Genomic DNA, 25,365 nt, shown 5'->3' with positions numbered 1-25,365 from the left:
TGTCCCGTGTCCATTTCCTCCTCTGCCAAGAGTTCCAAGACTGAATCTTCGGGTACCTCCTTCTGCTCGACATCCATCTTTTCTTGGGTACTAGGGGGGACTTCCCCTTTCTTATTCTTTTCTTTCGTAATTACCTTTGTTACTTGTGGAGCATTAGGAGGTACCGATATAGGAGTGGCAGCTGATTGGTCCTTTTGTGCAGGTTTTTGAGAACTTAACAGATACCGCGTGATGGGAGTGAAAGACTCCTTTGGAGGAATGGTCATGTCCGTCTGAGTTTCGACGGAACATCTCCCTGCTACCTTCTGGGCGTAGGTAGGTTTGTTGATATTCAGGGGTTTGACCGATTTCCTTGCCTCCTGGTATGATATATTTAGCTCTGCCTTCAGCCGTTGAATTTCTTTTTCTTCTTTCCACCTCTGGCATGCTCGTGAATAGGCCGGGTGTTCGCCTTCACAGTTAATACAGGTGGGTTTTGCGGCTGAACATGCTGTTGTTTCGTGGTCCTTTGCACCGCATCGAGCGCATGCAAGGACTCCACGGCAGGCCATTTGAGAATGTCCATACTTCTGGCATTTAAAGCACCGTAAAGGGTTCGGAACGTATGGACGCACTGAACAGTTGATGTATCCAGCTTTAATCTCGTCAGGAGGTTTAGGAGAGTTAAAAGTCAGGATAACGCTCCTGGTTTTAACAATTTTTCCATCCCTTCGCGCAGTGATTCTCTTGACGGCAATGACTCCCTGTGATTTTAATTCGGAGCAGATTTCCTCCTCGGTTACGTCGAGAAGGTCCCACTCCGAAATGACACCTCTCGATGAATTGAGTGTTCTGTGTGGTGTCACTGTTATAGGGATTCCTCCGATTGATGTTGTTCGGAGTAGATGTTCTGATTGCCTGTCATTTTTAGTTTCAATTAAAAGGTCTCCAGAACGAAGCCTTTTAACTGATTTGGGTGAACCTGCTAACCCATCTAACCCTTTTTGAATAAAAAAGGGCGACATTTTACCAATCGGTTTTTCAGTGGTGGAATGCATGATTAGAAATCTTGGGACAGGCCCTGATGATGATGTTTCAGTTCGCTGCCTCTTTGTCGCAATAATATTATCTGCCTCTCCGTCTATGTTTTCAGATAGGGACCGGGTTGGGGCCCCTGAAGAAATGAGTTTATCAGGATTCATGGAGTTTTTTTAATTGTTCAGTGCCCGGGCTCCCCACCCACCACGGAGCCCAAAGGGACGCCCACTACCTGGCATGCAATAAATGCGCTCGGGAGTGGGACGCCAGGGCTACCCAGACACTATACCCGCACCGCCGCCAGCCTAAATCCTGTCCCTCGGACCATGAGGGTAGGGGTGTGGCATTGACACGGTTGACCCTCGCAGGCGAGCCTACTAGCCGATTGATCCTAGCCGGGCCTTCCAGGACCACCCGTCTTGTCGAAGCAGGGGCCAAAGTGGTGTATTGAAGCTGGGCCCCTCAACCACCAGGATCCCCCTTTCCGAATTTCCACGGGTCGCAGCGCACGGCAAACACGCCGGATTCCATTGATGTAAGCCTGGAACCTGGGCTGTGGGCACTGGATCCCAGTGATGCTAGTCTGGAAGTCCACCAGCGTCACTGGGAGGTCCCCTCACCAAGTACAGGTGCCCACGTCGAGGGGCTTGTTAGCTTAGATAGCTTTTTATTGTAGTATTGCTTCACTTGAATGAGCGTATTAGTATTCTACATCGCATTTTATGGATTGAAAACAGGAAAATACTGAGCAGTTTGACCTGATTAACCTGATTATGAAGCTTGATATAAAGAGTGGAACAACAAAACTGTGATACTCTACAACCTAATGAAAATATTAAAAATATTTAGGTATTATGACACAAAGTACACTAACAGCTACACTATTCAACCAAAAGTTCAGAGGACACTCCTCGAATGCAGTAAATTGTGGGACTATGAAATGTACAATATTTTGGCCTATAAAGGTGATCAGTAAGCACTTTCAGAGGCTGGGCCTAAGCATAATTTTGTGGCTCTAAACCAACCAATATATAAGTAAATTTTGAGGCCCCTATCATATCTGAGACTTGGGATCCAGCCCCTGCCTATCCTTAAATGAGTCACTGAGTATAACTAACAATGAAAACACAGAAACAGCTAACAGTTTCAGAGAGGAATGACAGTTGGATTTTATGTGGATAAAATGTCCATGCATTTTCAGATACAGGAATAAACATTCATAAATTGACAAAATACTGAGGAACTGAAAGCCCAGAGATGAAATGAGTCTAAAAAAATGGACATGCAGGCATAAAATGCTGATGATTAAAAGGGACTAATATGCCTTAAGACATCTGGTAACATTTTCATTATAGGAGCAGTGATTGTTTACTAAATTATACCTCAAACTATTTGATAAATAAAAATAGTGGCACATTCACGAGCATCTTCTGCTATATATTAACTCATTCAATGTGCAGGAAAAATACAGGAAATTTTGAAACACTTTTCTATGAAATTAGATACCGTATAGAAATTATGTAAAAACAAAAATATTGTTCTGTTAACATAGCATGCAGTCATTTAATTCAGATAATAATTAGATGGAAAACATGTAATGTATAAGTTTTTAAAACTTTACTTGTTGTGCCTTATGTAGCTCTTCTTGTAAACGAGCATAAGCTAGTTCCTTGACCTCAGTCACTGACACAGTGCGGACTCTACGGTTATCTGTTGTAGGTCTTAACTCACATAAAACTCCTGCAGGACTCCCACTAGTAAATACACAAGTGTCTTCAGCAGGCATATTGCTAAAATTACAAAATGAATGGTATCAACAATATTGTATCAGAGTTAATTATCATGAAGTTTTTTTTAATCAATACTTAATTTATCTATAATGATTTAAAACTTTCAGTTATCTTTAGAATACAGTACCCCGTCCCATAGATCACTGTGAGAGGTAATGACAAGCCTAACTCCCCCTACCAATTCCTTTCCTTGCAGTGATTAAGAGCTAATGATTAATGAAAAAAATAAAAAATAAATAAACATACTAACCTAAACAGGTACCATATACTAAAGAGGTCAGGTTACATAATGCGGCTATTTGAGAGGGATTCAAGTGAATTCCTCCTGAATAGCCACATAACATAAAATGTTAAAGTGTAGTTTTTTTCAAGTTAACCTTTAGTATATGGTACCCCTTTATGTTAGTTGCTTGAATCCCTCCCAGCTTAATCTTTAGTATATGGTACCTTCTCTCTACCACTTGATTAAAACTGGAAAGGGATTTCTGGATTTTAAAATCAGAAAAGTGACTAAGAGTCATACAGCCGGTGTTCCTATTTTTCATTTGAATCCTCCCCAAATAGTCACCTAACATAACCTGACCTCTCCTCCATATTACCACTTTAGATTAGTGTTTATTTTATTTTATTTTTTTGTTAATTTTTAGTAAACCTGACAAATTTAAGAAAACTAAATGACACACACACACACACACACACACACACACACACACACACACACACACACACACACACACCTGTACATAGTATTCCTGCCAGCGCTTCGGTCAGTTTAAAAATGGTAATCAGCAGCCTATCAAAGCAATTGGTAAGAGGGGCTACACTAGTCAATCATTAATCACACCACACCTCATCAATTGGTACCATATTCTTAAATTAACCAAACTTTCTTATATTCAATGCTTACTTCTTAACATAATACAAGTTTACTGGGATAGAAAAGTACTAACTATCACTTTTTTTAATCTGGGAATGGTAGTGTTTCCCTGGCCAACATTAGTGGTGGCATGGATGAAAAAAAGTACCTCATACATCATTTTATATTAAGGAAGAACAAAGTGATGACAGAATGGTAAAATAAAAATTATTGTAAGATAAAGCATAGACAGATACATATGTTTGTTATATAGGGTGTCTATAGATTATTAACCTGATTATAAAGCTTAAAATTTAATTGTATTATGTATCTTAAAATGGTTTGCTGCAGTTATCACAGAAACTCAATGAATTTTTTCTCATGCGGTTTGCAGCCTTGATCCTAGCAAGTATTGTGACAGTACAGCATTAAAATGCTAACAGTACAGGAAAAAGCAAAGTGCATGTTGTGGCTGTGGGACACCAAATTTACAGTGACTGTAAAGAGACATTTTCAATGGAAATTCCAGAAAGATCCACCTACAGAACAATCAATGAGGTGACAGTTGAAAAAATTAAGAAAATGACAGTATGTTGCACCAGAAAGGAGCAGGTAGGCATTGGTATTTGCAGATAAAGTTTTGGAAATTCAAGAAGCATTTAACTAGTCTGACAAAATCTATCTGCCGGGAAAACCAACAGCTTCAAATACTGCAAGCAACATTGCACGGGATGGTTTTGAAAATAATCGAAACTTCATGCTTACAAAGCACAAATCATCCAGGATATTAAGCCTCATGACAAACTACAACAAGAGGAATTAGTTGTGTTATTATTAGATGATGGAAAAGAGAAAGCTTAAAGAGCATCAGCAAAAAAAAAAAAAAAATACCTAGCCACCAACACTAGTCCATCCCCACCGAAAATTTGACTAGTTCTTCCTTGACTTTATTCAAACAATCTACTTCCACAACAACAACAACAGCTTGATCCCACAATCAACCCACCCACCCACCGACTGAAATTCATGCCCTCTCATGTGTACATGACCAGCAAGAGGAAGAATGTCAACACTGGGGCTTAGTCAATCCATTTAATGCCTTAAACAACTCATTCCTTGCAGGTGCCTAGTCTCCAGAGACTGAAATTCGCAGAACTGAAGCCTTTCTTGGTAAGGACACCCTTTTGTTCCCTTCAGCAATCTCATTGCCCTTCTCTGTATCCATTCCAGAGGTTGCAGAGAAGGGCAACTAAATCCTTCCTAAAATTATGGCTTCAAACCTATATAGATTACTCAAGGTGCAATCTAACCATGGTCTTGTACAAAGGGATAATCACCTCCTTATATCATTGACAAAACCGAATGAGCTGTCCTTGAAGCCTGTCTGCACTGCTAAGAGAACTTGATATCTGACTGCCCAATTACCCCCCAGGTCATTTTCACTACACTGAATGTAGTAACACACAGTTGGAATGTTAATCTGGGATTACTGCTATCCATATTCAGTACCTTGCATTTGTCAATGATAAACTTGAACTGTCATTTCTCAGTCCATTGGCCTAATTTTCTAGATCTTGTTGCAGTAGCATACCGTGATTACTGTCATTAACCACCCTGCCAACCTTTCTATCATCTGCAAACTTCAACAGTAAGCCTGATATACTTTCATCGATATCATTAATAAATATAGAAAACAACAATGGGCTCAGCACTGAACCCAGGAGGACTCCAATAATAATTTTAGTCCACAAACAGCAGTATCCATTTATAACCACTGTCTTATCTCACTCAACCATCTCTTTATCAATAGCCAATAACGGTAACTTGCTTGTTATGTTATGTTATTTGGTTTTTAGGAGCATTAGCAACTAAGGCCATATTGCTCCGGGGATATGCGGTGGTCATTCTCTGACCTTTCCGCATCCTCCGTATTTGGTGGTGATGGGCTCGAACCCCGGTCTAATCAAGAAGCGTGTGCTATGCACTGCTGCTCCTTCCCACCTGGCTACGGAGGCACCTCATCGGTTTAGTATCACTCAGAAATACTAATGGTAACTTGCCCTAATGAATGCTTTCCATAATGGTGAAAAAAGGTCAGGTTACCTCCACTTGAATCCCATGGGAGCTTGAACCCCTCCCGAAGTGGAGAGGTAACCTAACCTGTTTTCTTTAGAATCACCGTCATATTTAGAAATACATTCATAAAAAAATAAATTTTTTTATGACTGTATTTTTATTTTCTTGTTCAATAATATGCCCTAATGGTGAAAAAAGGCCAGGTTACCCCACTTGAATCCTGTGGGAGCTTGAACCCGTCGGAGGGGTAACCTAACCTTTTTTCTTTAGAATCATGGGTGGACTAGCGCATAAATTGTTTATTAACAAAATGTTAATTTTTTATTACTGTACTTTTAAAGACACTCGTGCCAATACACATGTATCATAACGTCAATCAACAGCTCAATACCTATTCACTATATATATAAAGAATCTTTCTTTCTTTCTTTCTTTCTTTCTTTCCTTATTATTTCCTAACCTAACATTTAAGGTCAGGTTATGAAATACAACGAAACCTTTTCTTTTTTCATAACCAAACCTAAATCAACAATATAGTAAAAACACTCATGAACTCAAAAAATCTGCTTTTAATAATGAGAAAAAAACAATGAAGAACATAAAAATGAATGGAGCAAAACTTTTATTAATTTCGTTTTCAACAAAAAATCAACCAACATTTTATTTTCCTCACAAATTTCTTCCATCTTTAAAAGATTCATTGCTGCTTTTACCTGTTTACTGTTCATCAAAACTATTATGCACTGTTCTTTACTCATAAATACACATTATAATGGCAACCAATGACTACTCAGTAGCTTGTCGTCTGTTGTACCCACCACCAATCATTTCATCATTTACCACGCCTACCTGTCAATCAATATATCCTTCTCGATTTCGGCTCCAGACCGATAACACCTAACGTCAGTTTACCGAGTGAGCAGCGCTAGAGTCCGGTGTCGGGAAACTAATTTTCCACGTAAGATATCAGACGTTTCTCGTCGTTCTCATGTTGGCTTTCTTTACCTTAGCCAAATGGAGTAATCGCAAAGAAAAGCAAATATCTCATTGATATAGGTACGAATAGAAATAGAAAGGGGTGCAAGAATATTTGCTAATGCTATTGAGGCAGAGTTAGGTGGTTAGAAAACTGCTAGCTTGGGGGGGAGACATGGACTAATAGATTAACAGTAGCCACTGGCAGAGGTGAAAGTGATTCTTGCACTGCTTCTATTGAAATGCAAATTGAGCAGCAGCCTGGAAAGCAAGGCAATGGAGATTTCCAGGACTGCTGGGAGTCATAGTGGAACAAGTAAGTACATAGGCTGTGTTAGGGTAACTAAGAGTAGAAACAGGTGCATGTATACTTGCATGTACACCAATACTAGGAGTATAGTTAATAAATTTGATGAGCTTGAAGTGCTAGTCAAGACATCAAAGGCAGATATTGTTGGGATATTAGAGACGTGGTGTCACAGAGACATTAGCATTAGCAGAGGCATTTGATGCAAGAAAGCAAGCTTATGCAGCATCAGCCAAAAAAAAAAACCCACTTCCACTTCACCCCTCTGTTCGTTCAAAATACCTGTCCAGCTGAGCCTTAAACTTATTTAGGCTATCAACCTCCACCACAAGGGATGGCAGTCTGTTCCACCAACCTACCACCCGCTGGCTAAAGGCAAATTTCCGCACGTCTATCCTACATGTCTTTCCTCAATTTGAATTTATGCCCTCTCAGGTGATTTTTCTGAGCTAGAGGAAGAATCCCATCAGCATTGAGCATGCTTAAACCATTCAAGGCTTTATACACCTCTATCAGATCACCTCGCTGGTGCCTAGTCTCCAGACACTGTAATTTGCAAAACTTAAGCCTTTCTTCGTAAGAGCACCCCTTTGTTCCATTCACTAATCTTGTTGCCCTTCTCTGTACTCGTTCCAGCAGCTCTACATCCTTCTTGAAATGAGGCCTCCAGACCTGTATACAGTACTCTAGGTGTGGCCTGACCATTGCCTTATACAATGGAATAATCACCTCCTTATCCCTGCTGGAAAAATTCCTGTATATCATTGACAATACTCCATGAGCTACTCTTGCAGCCCGTCTGCACTGCTCAGAGAACTTCATATCTGCCTGCACAACCACCCCCAAGTCCCTTTCATTCTCTACCACTGCCAGTGTAGTACCACAGAGTTGATACGTTGCTCTGGGGTTGCTGTTTCCCATGTGTAGTACTTTACATTTGTCAATGTTAAACTTCATTTGCCACCTCTCAGCCCATCTGCTCAACCTTTCCAGATCCTGTTGCAGCAGCATAGTGTCAGTAGTGTCCTTGACAACCCTGCCAACCTTTGTATCATCTGCAAACTTGGACATTAAGCTTGATATACCATCATCAATATCATTTATAAATACAGAAAACAATAATGGACCCAACACTGAGCCCTGAGGGACTCCACTAATAACATCAGTCCACGATGAGCAGTGTCCATTGATTACCACTGTCTTCTCCCCCTCAACCACCCCTTTATCCATAGCAGCAATTTGCCTCCAATGTCACACTGCTCCAATTTGTGTAGCAGTCTTCCATGTGCAACAAGTATCAAAAGCCTTTCTAAGATCCAAGTATATAATATCAAAGTTATTCCCTGCATCCAGTTCTTTTGTGACTGCATCATAGTATCCAATCAAGTTGATCAGGCAAGACTTCCCCTTAACAAAACCATGCTGTGTCTGAGCTATAACTGAAGTCTTGTCTAAATGATCCTGCAGTGCTTCTTTAACCAGTGCCTCCATTAATTTTCCTGGAACAGAAGTTAAGCTCACAGGTCTATAATTACTTGTGTCAGCCTTTGATCCTCCTTTGTGAATTAGGGTCACATTTGCACATTTCCAGTCTATGGGTACCTCCCCTGAGTCCAAGGAAGCTCTCATAATTATGGCTAAGGGTTTGCTTACTTCCTTTGCTGCCTCCTTTAATATAACTGGATAGATCCCATCCACCCCGGGTGCCTTTCTTGTGTTTATCTTCAACAGTTTCTCCTCCACTTTACTCCCAGTTATTTCAAGATTCTGTAGCTTACTGCTAGAGTTGAATACACCTCTGGCATTCCCCTCGCTGAATAACTCCTCATGTGTGAATGTCGATGCAAAATATTCATTTAGTTTGTTAGCTACCTGAGCAGGATCATCAACAGTTGACCCATCAATATCAAGTGGACCAATCTGATTCATCCCCTTCCTTCTAGAGTTTACATAAGTAAAGAACTCTTTGCTGACATAAGCAGTGCAGAATTGGAATTTGGGGAGTACAATGTGTACAGAAAGGATAGACAGGACGGGAAGGGAGGAGGGGTTATGCTGTTAGTTAAGAAACACAAAATCTAAGGAAGTGCATCCAATTGATGTTGGTGGACAATGCAATGTTCAGTGTTTGTTGTGAAATAAGCACTGGGAAAGGAAAAATGAGTAGGTGTGTGTTACAGGCCTAATGAATCTGATGAGTATAATGAGAAATCGTTCAGAGAAATAGAGTGCGCCAGTAAATCAGAGTGTCTTATAATGGGGGATTTTAATTTCCCAGAGATTGACTAGAATTTGTGGGTTGGTCACTCACACACTAGCAAGGCTTTTGTGGATTTATTGAATGACTGTTTTCTACAGCAGCATGTTTGTGAGGCAACCAGAGGGAATAATACTATTGATCTAATTATCAGTGGTGATTCTTCATGTATTAAGAATCTGCAGATAAAGAAACCACAAGGTGGCAGTGATCACAGTGTGCTGAAGAGGGATTTACTCAAAGAGGTAACTACCATCAGGGGTAAAGGGAATGGTTTTTTTTTTTCGTAAAGGTGACTACGGTGATCTGAGACAGTATTTAAATTCTATACAGTGGGACCAACTGATGATGTTACCAACAGTAAATTCAAAATGGGAAGCAGTCAAAGAATTAATCTCGGAAGCTACTAGGTTTTTCATACCAACTAAGAAATATTGTTAAAGATTTAGGCCTAAATGGATGTCAGATGAACTAATTAGACGTGTGACAGAGAAGAAAAATGCTTCGGATACATATAAATTAACAGGTGACAGAGAAGCCTATGATAGTTATAAGCTGGTCTGTAACCAAGTCACAAAGGAGATTAGGCAGGCAAAGGCAGATTACAATAAATTTTTGGTAAAGGATGCAAAGAAAAACAGCAGAGTTCTTTACTTATGTAAAATCTAGAAGGAAAGGGATGAATTAGACTGGTCCACTTGATATCGATGGTTCAACTGTTGATGATCCTGCTCAAGTAGCTAACAAACTAAATGAATATTTTGCATTTAAATTCACACATGAGGAGTTATTCAGGGAGGGGGATGCCAGAGGTGTAATAAACTCTGGCAGTAAGCTAGATAATCTTGTAATAACTGAGAGTAAAGTGGAGGAAAAACTATTGAAGATAAACATAAGAAAGGCACCTGGGGTGGATGGAATCTATCCAGTTATATTAAAGCAGGCAGCAAAGGAAGTAAGCAAACTCTTAGTCATAATTATGAGAGCTTCCTTGGACTCATGGGAGATACCCATGAACTAGAGATGTGCAAATGTGACTCCAATCTACAAAGGAGGATCAAAGTGAGACACAGGTAATTACAGACCTGTTAGTTTAACTTCTGTTCCAGAGAAATTAATGGAGGCACTGGTTAAAGAAGCATTGCAGGATCATCTAGACAAGACTTCAGTTATAGCTCGGACACAGCATGGGTTTGTTAAGGGGAAGTCTTGTCTGACCAATTTGGATACTATGATGTAGTCACAAGGAACTGGATGCAAAGAATAATTTTGATATCATATATTTAGAACTTAGAAAGGCTTTTGATACTGTTTCACAAAGAAGACTGCTGCACAAATTGGAGCAGTGTGGCATTGGAGGCATATTGCTGCTATTGATAAAGGGAAAGTTGAGTGGGAAAAGATAAAGTGGTAATCAAAGGACACTGCTCTTCGTGGACTAATGCTATTAGTGGAGTGCCCCAGGGTTCAGTGTTGGATCCATTGTTGTTTTCTGTATTCATTAATAATATTAATGATGGTATATCAGGCTTAATGTCCAAGTTTGTAGACTTTGTAGACGATATGAAAGTCAGCAGGGTTGTTAATGACACTAATGTCAGTATGCTGCTGCAACAGGATCTAGAAAAGTTGAGCAGATGGGCTGAGGTGGCAACTGAAGTTTAACATTGACAAATGTAAAGTGCTGCATATGGGAAGCAGTAACCCCAGAGTAACGTATCAACTGTGTGGTACTACACTGGCAGTGGTAGAGAGTGAAAAGGACCTGGGGTAATTGTGCAGGCAGATATGAAGTTTTCTGAGCAGTGCAGACAGTCTGGAAGAGTAGCTCATGATATACAGGAATTTTTCTAGCAGGGATAAGGAGGTGATTATCCCCTTGTATGAGGCAGTGGTCAGGCCACACCTTGAGTACTGTATACAGGTCTGGAGGCTTCATTTTAAGAAGGATGTAGAGCTGCTGAAATGAGTACAGAGAAGGGCAACAAGATTAGTGAATGGATTAACCCCAGAGGCTCACATCTGGTGAGTATAGCCTGGCACACCCAGGGTCCCTGAGCTTGATATCATCATTCTTCTCTCTCTCTCTCTCTCTCTCTCTCTCTCTCTCTCTCTCTCTCTCTCTCTCTCTCTCTCTCTCTCTCTCTCTCTCTCTCTCTCTCTCTCTCTCTCTCTCTCTCCTCTCTCTCTCTCTCTCTGGGTAACTGGGAATTTTTTTTGGCTGGTGCAGCATAAGCCTCAGGCTTCCTTTCACCATATGGTTAAAAATAATAATAAAGGCTTAAGTTTTGCAAATTACAGTGTCTGGGGACTAGGCACCTGCAAGGTGATCTGATTGAGGTGTATAAAGCCTTGAATGGTTTGAGCATGCTCAATGCTGGTGGGATTCTTCCTCCTGTTCAGAATAATCGCCTGGGAGGGCATAAATTCAAATTGAGAAAAGATATTTGTAGGATAGATGTGTAGAAGGTTGCCTTTAGCCAGCGGGTGGTTGACTGCTGGAACAAACTTCCATCTGTCGCTGTAGAAGTTGATAGCTTAAATAGATTCAAGGCAGAACCAGACAAACATTTGGAGTGAGTGGGTGGGTGAAATGAGAAGGGTGTGTGTGTGTGTGTGTGTGTGTGTGTGTGCGCGTGTGTTTTTGGCTGATGCTACATAAGCTTGCTTTCTTGCATCATGTGCTAATGCTAATGAAATAAAAATGAATGAACAAAATAATTTTTTATGGAATTTGATTTTTATTTTTAAAAGATTGTTTTATTTTGTATGTGGCCGGTGGAAAATTTGTAGTTTTTCAAGGTGACCTGTAATGATTTGGGTTGGCTAGGCCTGATATAGAAGATGAGCACTTTGTGGAAAATGCCATTTTCAGTGATGAAGCGATATTCCACCTGCCTGGTAAAGTTAACATTCACAATTGTTGCATATAGGAATCTGAAACTCTCCACTCATTTCATGAACACGAGCATGATAGTCCCAAGGTAACATGTGGTGTACACTGACCTGCAGCCAGGTGATTGGGACATTTTTCTTCCACAAAAAATACTGTGAACTCCACAATTATCTATACATGCTTGAATTGTATGCTGCACCTCAGCTGTAAGATGTGCAGCCACATGTGTTCTATCAGCAAGATGGGGCAACACCACACTGAAGCTTGCATGTGCATGATTTCATCAATAAATAATTTCCAAATCAATGGATCAGCCAGAATGGACCCATTCCACGGCCTCTTGTTCCCTGGATATCACACCAATGGATTTCTTTGTGTGGGGCTGCATAAGGAACAAGGTGTATGCAAAAAAAGTTATCATAAAGTTAAGACTGGAATTAAACAGGTAGCAACTTGCATTTCTCAAGAGACCCTTCAAAACACTTGGAATGAAATTTACTACAGTCTTAACATTCTGCATGCTATCAAAGGTGTCCACGTGGAGGTTTACTCCACGTGGGCACCATATTCCACACCAAGGGCCCCAGGACAGAGCCCTGGGGACACCCACGGTGGATGGGTTTAAGGATTTGGCGATATTTTGACTTAACTACTATTGTACATTGTGAGAAGTAGCTTCTGAACAGCCAGTAAAGGTTCTTTGGACATTCTGCTGTGCGAAGACGATCCAGTGCACTTTCCCACCATACATTATCGAAGGCCCCCTCGAAGTCAATAAACAGAGCGAGTTCATATTTGGATTGCGAAGTTTCCAGATGCAGGATCAAGTACTCAAGATACAGACAAATCATGACCATATACAATAGGATAAACACTTCCTTGCCCTGCTGGCAAAATTCTTGTATATCATTGACAAAACACCATGAGCTCTCCTAGTAGCCTGTTTGCATTGATAAGAAAACTTCATGTCAGACTACATAATTAGCTAAGGATAACTGTATAGTGTAAAATGCAGTTCCAAGTTCTTCACCTCTTTCAGCACTGGTATCGCCAAATTGGTGTTATTCTGAAATTACTGCTGTCTATATGCAGTACCCTTACATTTATCAGTATTAAACCTCAACTTCCACTTCTCAGCCCATCTGTCCAATTTTTCTCAGTCATGTTGCAAACTTAGACAATAAGCTTAATACTTCATCAATACCATTAATAAATACTAACATAATAAGGGACCTCACTAATAATAGTCCATTACTTCCCCAAATACTTTGCATTTAGAATTTGCAATTTGATTGTAATCAGTTAGTCCCACTGAAAAGGAATTAAACACTAAGACAATTGCAGTCACCTTTATGAAAGCAATATTCCTTCCCTTTACTCTTGACAGTAGTTATATCCTTAAGTAAATCCCACATCAATATATGATCACTGACACTTAGTGGTTTCTTTTTCTGGATATTCTTAATGCATGAAGGGTCACTACTGATAATCAGATCAAGAGTATCACTTTCTCTTGTTGACTCCCTAACATGGTGTAGAAAGTCATCCAATACATCCAGAAATGCTCTGCTATTGTGTGAGCCCCTCTGCCCTCTGTAGGCCTGATATAGAAGATGAGCACTTTGTGGAAAATGCCATTTTTATACTCATCACAGTCATTTGGCTTATAACTTACTGCAACATACATTTCGTTTACCCAGTACTTCAGTGTTCGGTGTCACATAAGGTGTGCCTAGGTGTGGATGCTGCCTTAGATTCTGTGCACTTCTAAAGCAAGAAGCTAACTGCATTCCCTCTCTAATCTGTTTCTCCTTTCTATACACACACTGTACTTAGCATTAGCATTAGCAGAGGCATTTGATGCAAGAAAGCAAGCTTATACAGCATCAGCAAAAAAAAAAAAAAAAATAAATAAATAAATAAATAAAAAATAACCACTTCCACTTCACCCCTCTGTTCGTTCGAAATACCTGTCCAGCTGAGCCTTAAACTTATTTAGGCTATCAACTTCCACGACAAAGGATGGAAGTCTGTTCCACCAACCAACCACCCGCTGGCTAAAGGCAAATTTCCGCACGTCTATCCTACATCTGTCTTTCCTCAATTTGAATTTATGCCCTCTCAGGTGATTATTCTGAGCAAGAGGAAGAATCCCATCAGCATTGAGCATACTCAAACCATTCAAGGCTTTATACACCTCTATCAGATCACCTCGCTGGTGCCTAGTCTCCAGACACTGTAATTTGCAAAACTTAAGCCTTTCTTTGTAAGAACACCTCTTTGTTCCATTCACTAATCTTGTTGCCTTTCTCTGTACTCGTTCCAGCAGCTCTACATCCTTCTTGAAATGAGGCCTCCAGGCCTGTATACAGTACTCTAGGTGTGGCCTGACCATTGCCTTATACAAGGGAATAATCACCTCCTTATCCCTGCTAGAAAAATTCCTATATATCATTGACAATACACCATGAGCCACTCTTGCAGCCCGTCTGCACTGCTCAGAGAATTTCATATCTGCCTGCACAACCACCCCCAGGTCCCTTTCATTCTCTACCACTGTCAGTGTAGTACCACAGAGTTGATACGTTGCTCTGGGGTTGCTGTTTCCCCATATGTAGTACTTTACATTTGTCAATGTTAAACTCATCGTATTCAAATTTCACATCCCTGATGTCTAAGTGGAACCATGTTTCTGATATTCCTACAAAATCTGCACTTGATGACTTAACCATACTTCAAATTCATCACTTCAAATTTTGTTTTTTATTATCCCAGCATTGGTTTATAAGCAAGTATTGTGTGCTTGTATTTTTTTTTTTTTTTTTTTTAGTTCTTAGTAACTCTAACACACAGCCCATGTATTTTCTTGTCCCATGCATGGGTAACCCTAAGCAGGCCATGCAATCCCTAATGTTTTGCTATCCAGGCTGCTACACATCCCAATAAAGCATTGCAAGAATCATTTTCACCTCTGCTTGTAGTCACTGTTAATCTATTAGTCTATGCATACCCCCCCCCAACCAACCTAATATTGACTCACTGGCATTAGCAAATATTCTTGCACCACTTCTATTTACGTGTGTCCCATCCCTGTAATTTTATTTCATGTTTCACTACTGGGAAAGGCTCTTAGAAAATTCTTAGATAACCTACCTGATGAACTGAACAAGTATATTACATTAGTCCTTACAGATGAAGGTGCATTCATAATGAAAAGAGGCTGAAGGGTAGGAAATTAGCAATATCCTACCTAGAATATTGCTACTTCAATTGATAATTAGCAAATTAGCAATTGAAGTTACAGAAGATTGTTTATTAGAAAAATTTGGAGCAGAAAGGCAAGTAATGCTCCTGGAAATGATGGCATATACCCAGTAATTTTGAAGGAAGCAGCAAGAAAGTTACAGAAGATTGTTTATTAGAAAAATTTGGAGCAGAAAGGCAAGTAATGCTCCTGGAAATGATGGCATATACCCAGTAATTTTGAAGGAAGCAGCAAGAAAGTATATTGAAATGTTCCGGCTAATTATGAGGGCATTATTGGACTTGGAAGAAATTTCCTTTGGTTTGAAGATATATCAGGCTTAATGTCTGTGTTGGAAGTCTCATCATCATTTTATACAGAGGGACACATCCAATGACATTCTTTTCCCTACTTGTGAAGGTCCTATATATCATAGTAAGGATATCATGTGCCTTTTAAGTCACTTGTTTACACTGCATGGAAAATTTCATATTTGACTGAATCATAACTCAAGTCTTTTTTCATCCCAGACACCACTTTTAACTCTGCTCTCCTCCAATTTATAAGCAATTGTGGATTTCTGTTCCCTAGGTGGAAAATCACACATTTAGAAGCAGTAAATTGCATTTGGCATTTTTCAGACTATTTGTATAACTGATCTAAATCATTTTGAAGTAAGTGATTCCTGGTTCAGGTGGTTAACTATCCGTTCCTACCTTTAAATCAGCAGAAAACTTTTAACTTACTTTCAATCCATCAGTAATGTCATTAAGGAAGATGACAAACAGAAGCAGCTTCAATACTGATTCCTGAAAGACCACTTCCTACACTGGTCCACCCTGAGGATTGTCCATTTATGACTACTCTTGTCTCCTATCTTTTGGCCCTTATACAATGAACGATCTTACTGAGAGCAAATTGGGATAATCAGGCCACTTCTATTTTACATCTTTAATGACATTACTGGAGGGTTTGCAGGGTACACTGTCAAAGTGGTCTCAGAAACTTGATGCATCAGTCTGCATCTAGCATACAGAGAAAAGAATTGCCATTAGAGAAAGTTCAGTGTACATGTGACTAAGTACAAAGGAAGAGGCCATAATAACTTGCAAATTAATTGTCAGTGACAATTCCTCCATCAGTCATAACATCCTGTGACATGTTATGTACACCTTTTCCAGTTGAAACCATAACTTTTAAAGATTTAAATAAAAAAATATATCAATGTAAGTTCTAATGAATTGTCTTTAAAAATGTTCCATTTAAAAGTTAAAACTAAAATTTAAAAAATTATTACAGTATACCCAAATACAATATTTCATTTATGTATGTATTATTCTTCTAAGTACAGTATGTATTTTATTTATGCCTTTCCTAATCAAGAATTTAATGATACAATTTCAAAATTCTTTCAGAATGATTTCAGTCACTTTGCAAAAAGTAAAATCATTTAAAAGTAAAAATTAAATGCAAATAAAAATTAATAAATATTTATTTTTGAACAACGTGTCTGCACATCCCTGATAAAATTTTACAAGTGATGATGACACTATTAAGTACCTTTTGCTTTGAAATATGAATGTGGCACCTTTTAGAATAGGCGTAGAGAAGAGTAACTAGAATAGTCAAATCAAAAGGTACTCTTATCACAAAAGTTTCCGTTCTGCAAATTACAATATCTGGAAACTAGGCACCTGTGCGAAGACCTGATTAAAGTGTTTAAGGTTTTAAATGGTTTTCACAAACTAAATTTTAAACTGAAAACGGATGGTTGCAGAATAGATATGCAAAAATTTATTTTCATTCAGAAAGTAACTAATTGTTGGAACTAACTACCATTTGGTATGTGGGTAGTCTGAATAAATTTAAGGATTAGACAATTCTTATTACATTATTAGAGGAAATGGACAAATTAATTATTATTATTTTTTTTTTGCTGATACTGTATAAGGTTTATTTCTTGCATCAATCTTTTGCTGCTACTAAAACTAATACCACAACCTCCATATAACATGTGGATCAGGCAGTCATACTCAGTAGTAAATGTTTACATCAAAGGGAAGAATTGAAGAGTGGAAATTAAAGTTCAAAAATCAAATCTAAAATTATTGTAACACAGAGCAAAAGCGGATACAAAAATAGATTGTGACAAGTTTAATAATAGGAAATAAACATATATTAGATTAGATACATACAAACAAAAAGCTTTCGGTTGTTTTGTCAACATTTTTTTGTCAAGCAGAAAAAGAATTTTTGTGGCAAAAGCATGGCCTGCTTTCCCTTTAATTTTATTCATAACAGATAAGCTGCATAAGTAAAACAGGGAAATAACAAAAAATTAAACTGTAAGCAGATAACTAGCATGTGTGTGAAACAAGTAGCAATGCAGGGAAGCCACCAAAAAACTCAATTCCTGATGGCATCAATATGCATAAAACTAGAATGAAATTTTCAAAAACATATTTGGCACCATTTCTCCACACACAGAGACAAACTTGTAAACAAAGAAAAATGATTTAATTTTTTGATTTTTTTTTTATAACCAGAAAATAATTTAGCCAATAAAGAATTAATCTGAGTTGGCTAAAAAGAATGTTTTATACCAATACTAAATTACTTTATACTAAAATACCTATACTAAATTGTTTTATACCTGTACTAAATTAGCAAGCATGATAAATGTTTCATCATTTATCATGCTTGCTAATTTATAGTGTATTAAAATACACAGTTCTAAAAAGTGAAAGCTAAAATATAAATTTACTTTCTTTATGGATTAAATAAATATTACCTACCTCTGATCTGGAGAAAGAAGGGTGTTCCCTGGATTATTTAAATTCAGAATGGCTTCATTTCCTACTTGGGTACTGCACTCACTACCTGATCTATTAACAGCTACTTTTAGTGCAATCTCTTTCTCAAGCTGATCAAATTTTTCATTTAATCTTGCTTTCATTGTACCCATTCTCTCATCAGAATCAGAGTGACAACGCTCCCTTTCGCATACCTGTAGTTCACTTGAATCACTTTTAATGGCTTGTGTTGCACCATCACTTGAACTCCTCTTTGAGGAATCTCTCTTTGTTTTGGTGTAAGATGAAGCATTAAAGGTATCAGGTGCAGATGTTAATATATTCTGCTCTTTTGGAGATTCTAACTTATCAGCTTTACTGTTTTGGTGGTTTGTTATAAGATTATCCAGATTATTTAGTTTAGGTTTATCTCTATGCTTCTCAGCATCATGGGAATTATACAGACATTCTTTTTCATTTATACAAAGTGGAACAGATGAATTAGAATGTTTTGCATTAGCAATGCAACCAACATCTCCAAGTGCAACATTGCAAGTTTCCTTGGAATTTAATTTTTCATATTGGTTGCTAGCTAAATGATTAACTACAACTGAACATTTCTGTTCGGTAACTGAGTTATTAACTGAAATGCGAACAGAAGAGTCCAAGTCCAGGCTATTAAAATTTTGTTCAGTCTCTTCCATGCTTGTATGAAGAAAGGTTTCCTAGAAACAAAAAGCATGCACAGATAAAGATTTTATTTTTTCAAATTAAAATATATAATCATATAGAATTTTGTAATACAAAATAAAAGCATGAAATTAAACATTTTCTACAATAATATTCTTAAAATCTCCATTGGGTACTCAATATTTATACATTCCTAATTCTACAATAAAATTCCATTATAACTGTGACCTGATAAACTGTATGATATAGATGTATAATATACTACATCATATCGTAAATCATGCTTGGTTGATAAAAATTCCATGTTTTAATTGTTGCATTGATATGTCACACCAATCACAGGAGAAGCAAACTGGAAGTGAGTTCTGCTTCTAGCATGACAGATGGCAAGATAAAATTCTCCTGCTTTGGCACAATTGGATTTAAGATATTAGATTGTGTGTGTGTGGGGGGGGGGAAGGAAAACTACAGAAATTAAAAAATAAAAAAAATTATACCAACCATTTCAGATCAGAAAACAACATTTCAAATCACATTAATCATGGACTGTTTTAGGAAATATTTGAAAACAACATCCCATAAATGTTTTCATATCTCATGTCATCTTATGCATTGATCTCTCTATACATTAAAAAAGTCTTCCTCCTAGTGATATTTATTCGAGCCAATGGGAGAAGAGGGCAAGGCAATTACATCACTACAAATGCAATTAATTATTGACAACTCCACAACATTGACATGCTTCACTTTCTAACATTTTATGTTCCATTGTAAAGTTTTTTTTTGTATATTAATGAATATTGTATATTCGGTTTTTTTTTTTTTTTTTTTTTTTGGTAGTTGTTGGCGCATCGGCTTCTGTGGCCATAGTGCACCTCCCAAGGTTTTTGCAGTACTTTGATCCAAGCCCGAGGTGGGATTCGAACCCACGACCTTTGGGTTGCCAGGCAGGCACTTTACCTACCTGGCTAGCCCGGTCGGCATTTGTATATTCGTAAATAGTTTAGTATTTTGTAAATATTTTAAATACAGTATTTGTATAGTTTGTAAATATTCCGGTTAAATATTTTAGTCCTGCTCTTTTGGATGCTTGTTTGTTTGTTTGCTTGGTTGAGTTTTATTGGCGCATCAGCAACTATGGCTATAATGCGCCTTTTGGATGCAAGATGCATTATGGAACCCGAAGTAAAAGGCCTTTGACTAAAATCTATTATTTGGATACTACTTGTCTCCGTGCAATGGGTGAGGTCATAGAACGGAGTGATTGTATGGTCGAGTTCTGCGATTCGGTGATTATTGTGAAGTGAATGCGTCTTGTTTATGATTGTTTTGTGTCAATAAGGATGGGTGGGTGCTTAGCTTAGGTAGGGTGTTTATTCCCCCATCCTGCTGTTTTAAAATTAGAAAACGAGTACCACAGTTTAAAAAAGCAGCAAGTGGGGGGGGGGGATAACAGCCTAGGCATGTCAATCTAGGAGGAAAGGGGATGGGACTAAACAGTGAGTGGCATCTGCCAATCACTGCCTTCTTCCTGACTTTAGTCGAAGTATGGAATGGTACCCAAGATTGAATTTTTACCAGGCCTTTTCCAAAGTGACCTATGTAAACACAGGTAAATAATTGCATAGGGTATTTATTCGACCTTGAGAATGCCACGCACTACAAATGCACAGGTAAATAATTACATAGAGGTCATTTTCTGATTAGATATCGACCACTGTGTTTCGACGGGTGTGTCTTTTTCATTGAAAATATTTGATTTACTCCATCATACCTCTACATATTACATACAAAAGCTTGCACAGGGGTTGGTGAGCAAAGCAAGCAGGGGGCGGATCCCCTAGTACAGGGGTGGCCAACAAGTCGATTGCGATCTACCACTCAATTGCGGCTTTAATTTCGGTCGATCATGACGAATTTTAAATACATAAAAAATTTGATTAGTCAAAATCTAAATGTTATTATTATTATTATACCCCCCACTTCATTCGCTTATTACAAATCCGTTGAACTACGTGACTACGCTTGTTGCTGTGCAGCTGCCAGGCTTGTCTAGTGAAAATTCAAGCAGTTACATTGTGGAGAGCATAGCGTATGTGTCAAATTCTTATTTAGCTTACTTAATATTAATAACTGGACAGTACTTATACTGTTAATTTAATACCCTGTCATTTAAAATGAATACCACAAAAAACAGTAAAACGTATCATTTTCATCAAGAGTGAGATCTAGAATACTTTTTTGTAATAAAAGAAAAATGCTGTTTGATTTGCAATGCTTCCATGGCTATACCCAAAAAAGGAAATTTATAAAGGCACTTCAGAGCTCTCCATGGTAAATACCAATTGGATTTTCTGCCTAATAGTGACTTTAGAAAAAACAAATTAAAAAAACTTAAATCCAGATTATTCACACAACAAAATTTCTTCATGACTCTCATGACTCCTAATCTACAATCTAAAGCAGTAACTGTAACATCATTTAAAGTGAGTCATCTTGAAAAAAAAAATGCAAACTATATTCTGATGGTTGATTCATCAAAGACACATTTTTAGAAATAACAAATTGGCTTTTTGAAAATTTTAAGAACAAAAATGAAATTAAAAGTGCTCTTCAAGGTCTGCAATTATCTCGAAATACTGTGATGCGCCGCATCGAAAAAATGAGTAAAAATGTGAGCAAACAATTGCGTGCTGATATTGCTAATTGTGTGTCCTTTTCTTTACAACTGGATGAATCTACAGATGTCAGTGACAATGCTCAATTGCTTGTTTTTGTTCGTTTGGTTTTCGATGATTCTGCCGCTAGAGAAGAAATGCTCGGTATGGTTTCGTTAAAAGAAAGAACTATAGAGGCCTTGATATATTTAATGCATTCAAAAATTTTACTGAAAAAATTAAATTACCACTATTTAAGCTCACATCAATAACAACAGATGGAACTAAAGCAATGACAGGGCATCTTAATGGATTCACTGCACCATGCCAAAAGGATGATGAATTCCCAGATTTTTTGAGTTACCATTGTATCATCCACTAACAGTTAGTCAGCAAAACATTAAATACTAAAAGTGTTATGGACTTAGCTTTCAAAGTCATGAATTCCATCAGAGAACAAGCTCTTCAAATGAGACTTTTCAAAATACATCTCGATGAAAATGAATAAGATATGATATTACAGACACATGTGAGGTGGCTGAGTCAGAGTAAATTTCAACAAATATTTCGAAATTTGCTGAATGAAATTTAAAAAAAAAAAAAAAAAAATCGTTGATCAAAGGGGAGATGATTATCAGCAGCTGAAAGATACGGAGTGGTTGTGTGATCTGCTTTTTTTGGAAGATTTTATCAGTAAATTAAGTTATCTGAATTTGGAATTACAAGTAAAAAATAAAAATGTGGGTGACATGATTAGTAGTATTTCTGCATGTAAATATCAATTTTTGGCAATGGCTAAAGACCTCAAAGAAAAAAAATTCGATCATTTTGCAAATATGCAAGATAATTTGCAAAATATCCTGTTTTTGAATTTTTGAAGATATTGTTCATATTTCTTATCCATTTAATGTTGACTTAGATACGAAACAAATAGCAGAAAAAAAATAATAAAATAAAAATAAATATCGCTGAGATTTTTCACATGGAGAAAATATTACTTGAAAATGAAATTATTACATTGCGAAACGATCTTTCTAAAAGCCTGATCATCAGAAGAAGACTTTTGGAAACATGTTTGCCAAGAAAAGTATCTAAATGTAAAAAAAATGCAGTGAACTTTTAAATTCCTGTTTTGGTTCCATATATCTATGTGAAATCGGCCTTTTTGTATTTGAAACAAAGATGAAGAATCCCTGTACTCGTACGTACAGTGATTCTTCATCTTTACGGACTTGCATACAGAAGATTCTTTACGGTTGGCCTTATCACAGTATATCCCCGATTTTGAAAGGAAATGAAGACACAAATTAAAAATTTAAATATGTACGCATTTAAAATAAGAATTCTGAATTGTAATTAATTTTAAAATTTATAAACAACACTTCTCAATATGTGTTGATTAACTTTTTTAACCATATGCAATGAAATTTTTGAGATGGTAGATTGTGGCACATTTTGAAGAAAAAAAATAGATCGCATCACAAATTAAGTTGGCCATCCCTGCTCAAGTATATATTAAATTAATATTGTGTTTAGAGTTTATTTCTTTTAACTTAAAAAATACCATTAAGATTTAATAATTTTCATTTTAATTACTTTTCCAGTGTTCTATACTCTTGGAGAATACATTATTAATATACAAAATTAAAGAATTTAAAAACTAATTTAATTGAAAGCAAAATCCTTTCCCTTTATCCTCGACAGTAATCAAATAAATCCCACATCAATACACTATGATCACTGCTACCTAGTGGTTCCTTTATCTGAAAATTCTTAATACATGAATCTTTAGGTAATCTTTTATTCCCTATGTTGGTATAGAAAAATCTAGTAAATCCAAAAATGTTCTGCTACTGAATGGGCAACCATCCTGCAAGTGCCAATAAACATTCAGAAAATTACAATCCCCCATGAGGAGATATTCTGATTTACTGGACCACTCTATTTGTCTATACAACTGTTCACTAAAGTCACCACATTAATTTGGCCTGTAACATACCTCCACTCTCATTTTGCTTTTCCCAGTTTTGCCACACCAGACTGACGCAACGTTACACTGATACTCCTATAATGACTGCAATCGACAACTTAATCAATACTTCAAAATCATAAAATTTATTTACTATGCTACTAGCATTAGTAAATAAGCAAGTATATACTTGCAAGTTTGTTCTCTTAATAACTCTAACAGCCCATATAACTACTTGTAGTAGTAGTAGTGGCATTTGATGCAAGAAAGCAAGTGTATGAGCTTATGCAGCATCAGCCAAAAAAAAAAAAAAAAAAACACACACCATTCCCTCCAAATGCCTGTCCTGTTCCTCCTTAAATTTATTCAACCTATCAACTTCCACAACGACAGATGGAAGTTTGTTCCAGCAATTAACCACCCGCTGGCTAAAGGCAAATTTCCACACATCTAATCTACATCTGTCTTTTTTTAACTTGAATTTATGCCCCCTTAGGTTCGTAATCTGAACAAGTGGAAGTATCCCATCAGAATTCAGCATGCTCAACCCATTCAAGGCCTTATACACCTCAATCAGATCACCGCGCAGGTGCCTAGTCTCCAGCCACTGCAATTTGCAGAACTTAAGCCTCTCTTGGTAAGAGGATCCCTTCATTTCCCTCACCAATCTTGTTGCCCTTCTCTGTACACGCTCAAGTAAATCTACATCCTTCCTAAAATGAGGCCTCCAGACCTGTATGCAGTACTCAAGGCGTGGCCTGCCATTGCCTTATACAGAGGGATAATCACCTCCTTTTCCCTGCTAGCAAAATTCCTATATATCATTGACAAAACCCCATGACCTGCCCTGGCAGCCTGTCTGCATTGCTCAGAAAACTTCATATCTGACTGCACAATTACTCCCAGGTCTTTTTCATTTTCTACCACCTTAAGTGTAGTACCACACAGTTGGTACGTTTCTCTGGGGTTACTTCTACCCATATGCAGTACTTTGCATTTGTCAAGGTTAAACTTCAGTTGCCACTTATTAGCCCATCTGCCCAAATTATCTAGATCCTGTTGCAGTAGCACACTGCCATTACTGTCATTAACAACCCTGCCAACCTTTGTATCATCTGCAAACTTTGACATTAAGCCTGATATACCTTCATCACTGGATGCACTTCTAATGCATGTCAGAATAGAAGCAATGCAAGAATCAATTTCATTTCTGTTTATGAATGATATTCCACGTTTATAAGCAAAAATTACAGTTTATTGGAACATTACTGTGTAAGTAGGATTCAGCCTCATTGTGTACATAGCAATATGCAAAGTAGGTTTGTTAATTGATACATCAATCTCAAATTGTGAAGACATTTCACAAATTGCCTTAGTATTCCACTATTCTAAATAAAAATGCACTTCTCCAATGGAGAAGAGCATTGCTATTTATTTAAAAAAAAAACAGCAATGTATTTCTCCATTGAAAAGAACTTTTTATTATTTAAAAAGGTGAAATATAGTCACAATATCAGAACAGTGTACCAAGTAACAAACCTAGTTTGCTCATTGCTATGTACACAATGAGGATATGCTTTACTTGTACAATAATGAATTATAGCTCTAATAGCATGAGACTCAGCAAAAGTCTTCAGTTCAGTTTACTAGAACTTATATAATTTCAACTAAAAAAGGAATTTCCAAGTTTCTTTCGTTTTTAGACTTGAGACAAATTCCAAACATTGATGATTCCAGGCAAAATTATCCAGTTATTGGAAATTCCTCTTCATGGTTTTAATTACTTAAGTTCCGATGAACTATAATTTTTGCTTAGAAACACAGAGTTCACTGTATCCG

At 37.5% G+C, this 25,365-nt stretch overlaps 1 protein-coding gene across 1 annotated transcript in view; it reads right to left on the bottom strand.

Annotated features, from left to right (window-relative positions):
• The window catches only part of LOC150082157 (guanine nucleotide exchange factor for Rab-3A-like), a gene marked incomplete at its 5' end in the record, with an annotated part of 70,860 nt that extends 52,171 nt beyond the window's left edge, over window positions 1-18,689 (bottom strand). The window contains 2 exons of the mRNA XM_090380439.1: window positions 2,639-2,807; window positions 18,214-18,689. Coding sequence (XP_090236565.1) covers window positions 2,639-2,807; window positions 18,214-18,689 — 645 coding nt within the window. The remainder of the gene's footprint in view (window positions 1-2,638; window positions 2,808-18,213) is intronic.
• Window positions 18,690-25,365: the final 6,676 nt, after the last annotated feature.

The sequence above is a fragment of the Mastigoproctus giganteus genome, chromosome 8 (assembly GCF_048544385.1).
Source record: "Mastigoproctus giganteus isolate SK-2022 chromosome 8, ASM4854438v1, whole genome shotgun sequence".
Lineage (NCBI taxonomy): Eukaryota > Metazoa > Arthropoda > Arachnida > Uropygi > Thelyphonidae > Mastigoproctus > Mastigoproctus giganteus.
This window is presented reverse-complemented; position numbering and strand designations above follow the sequence as displayed.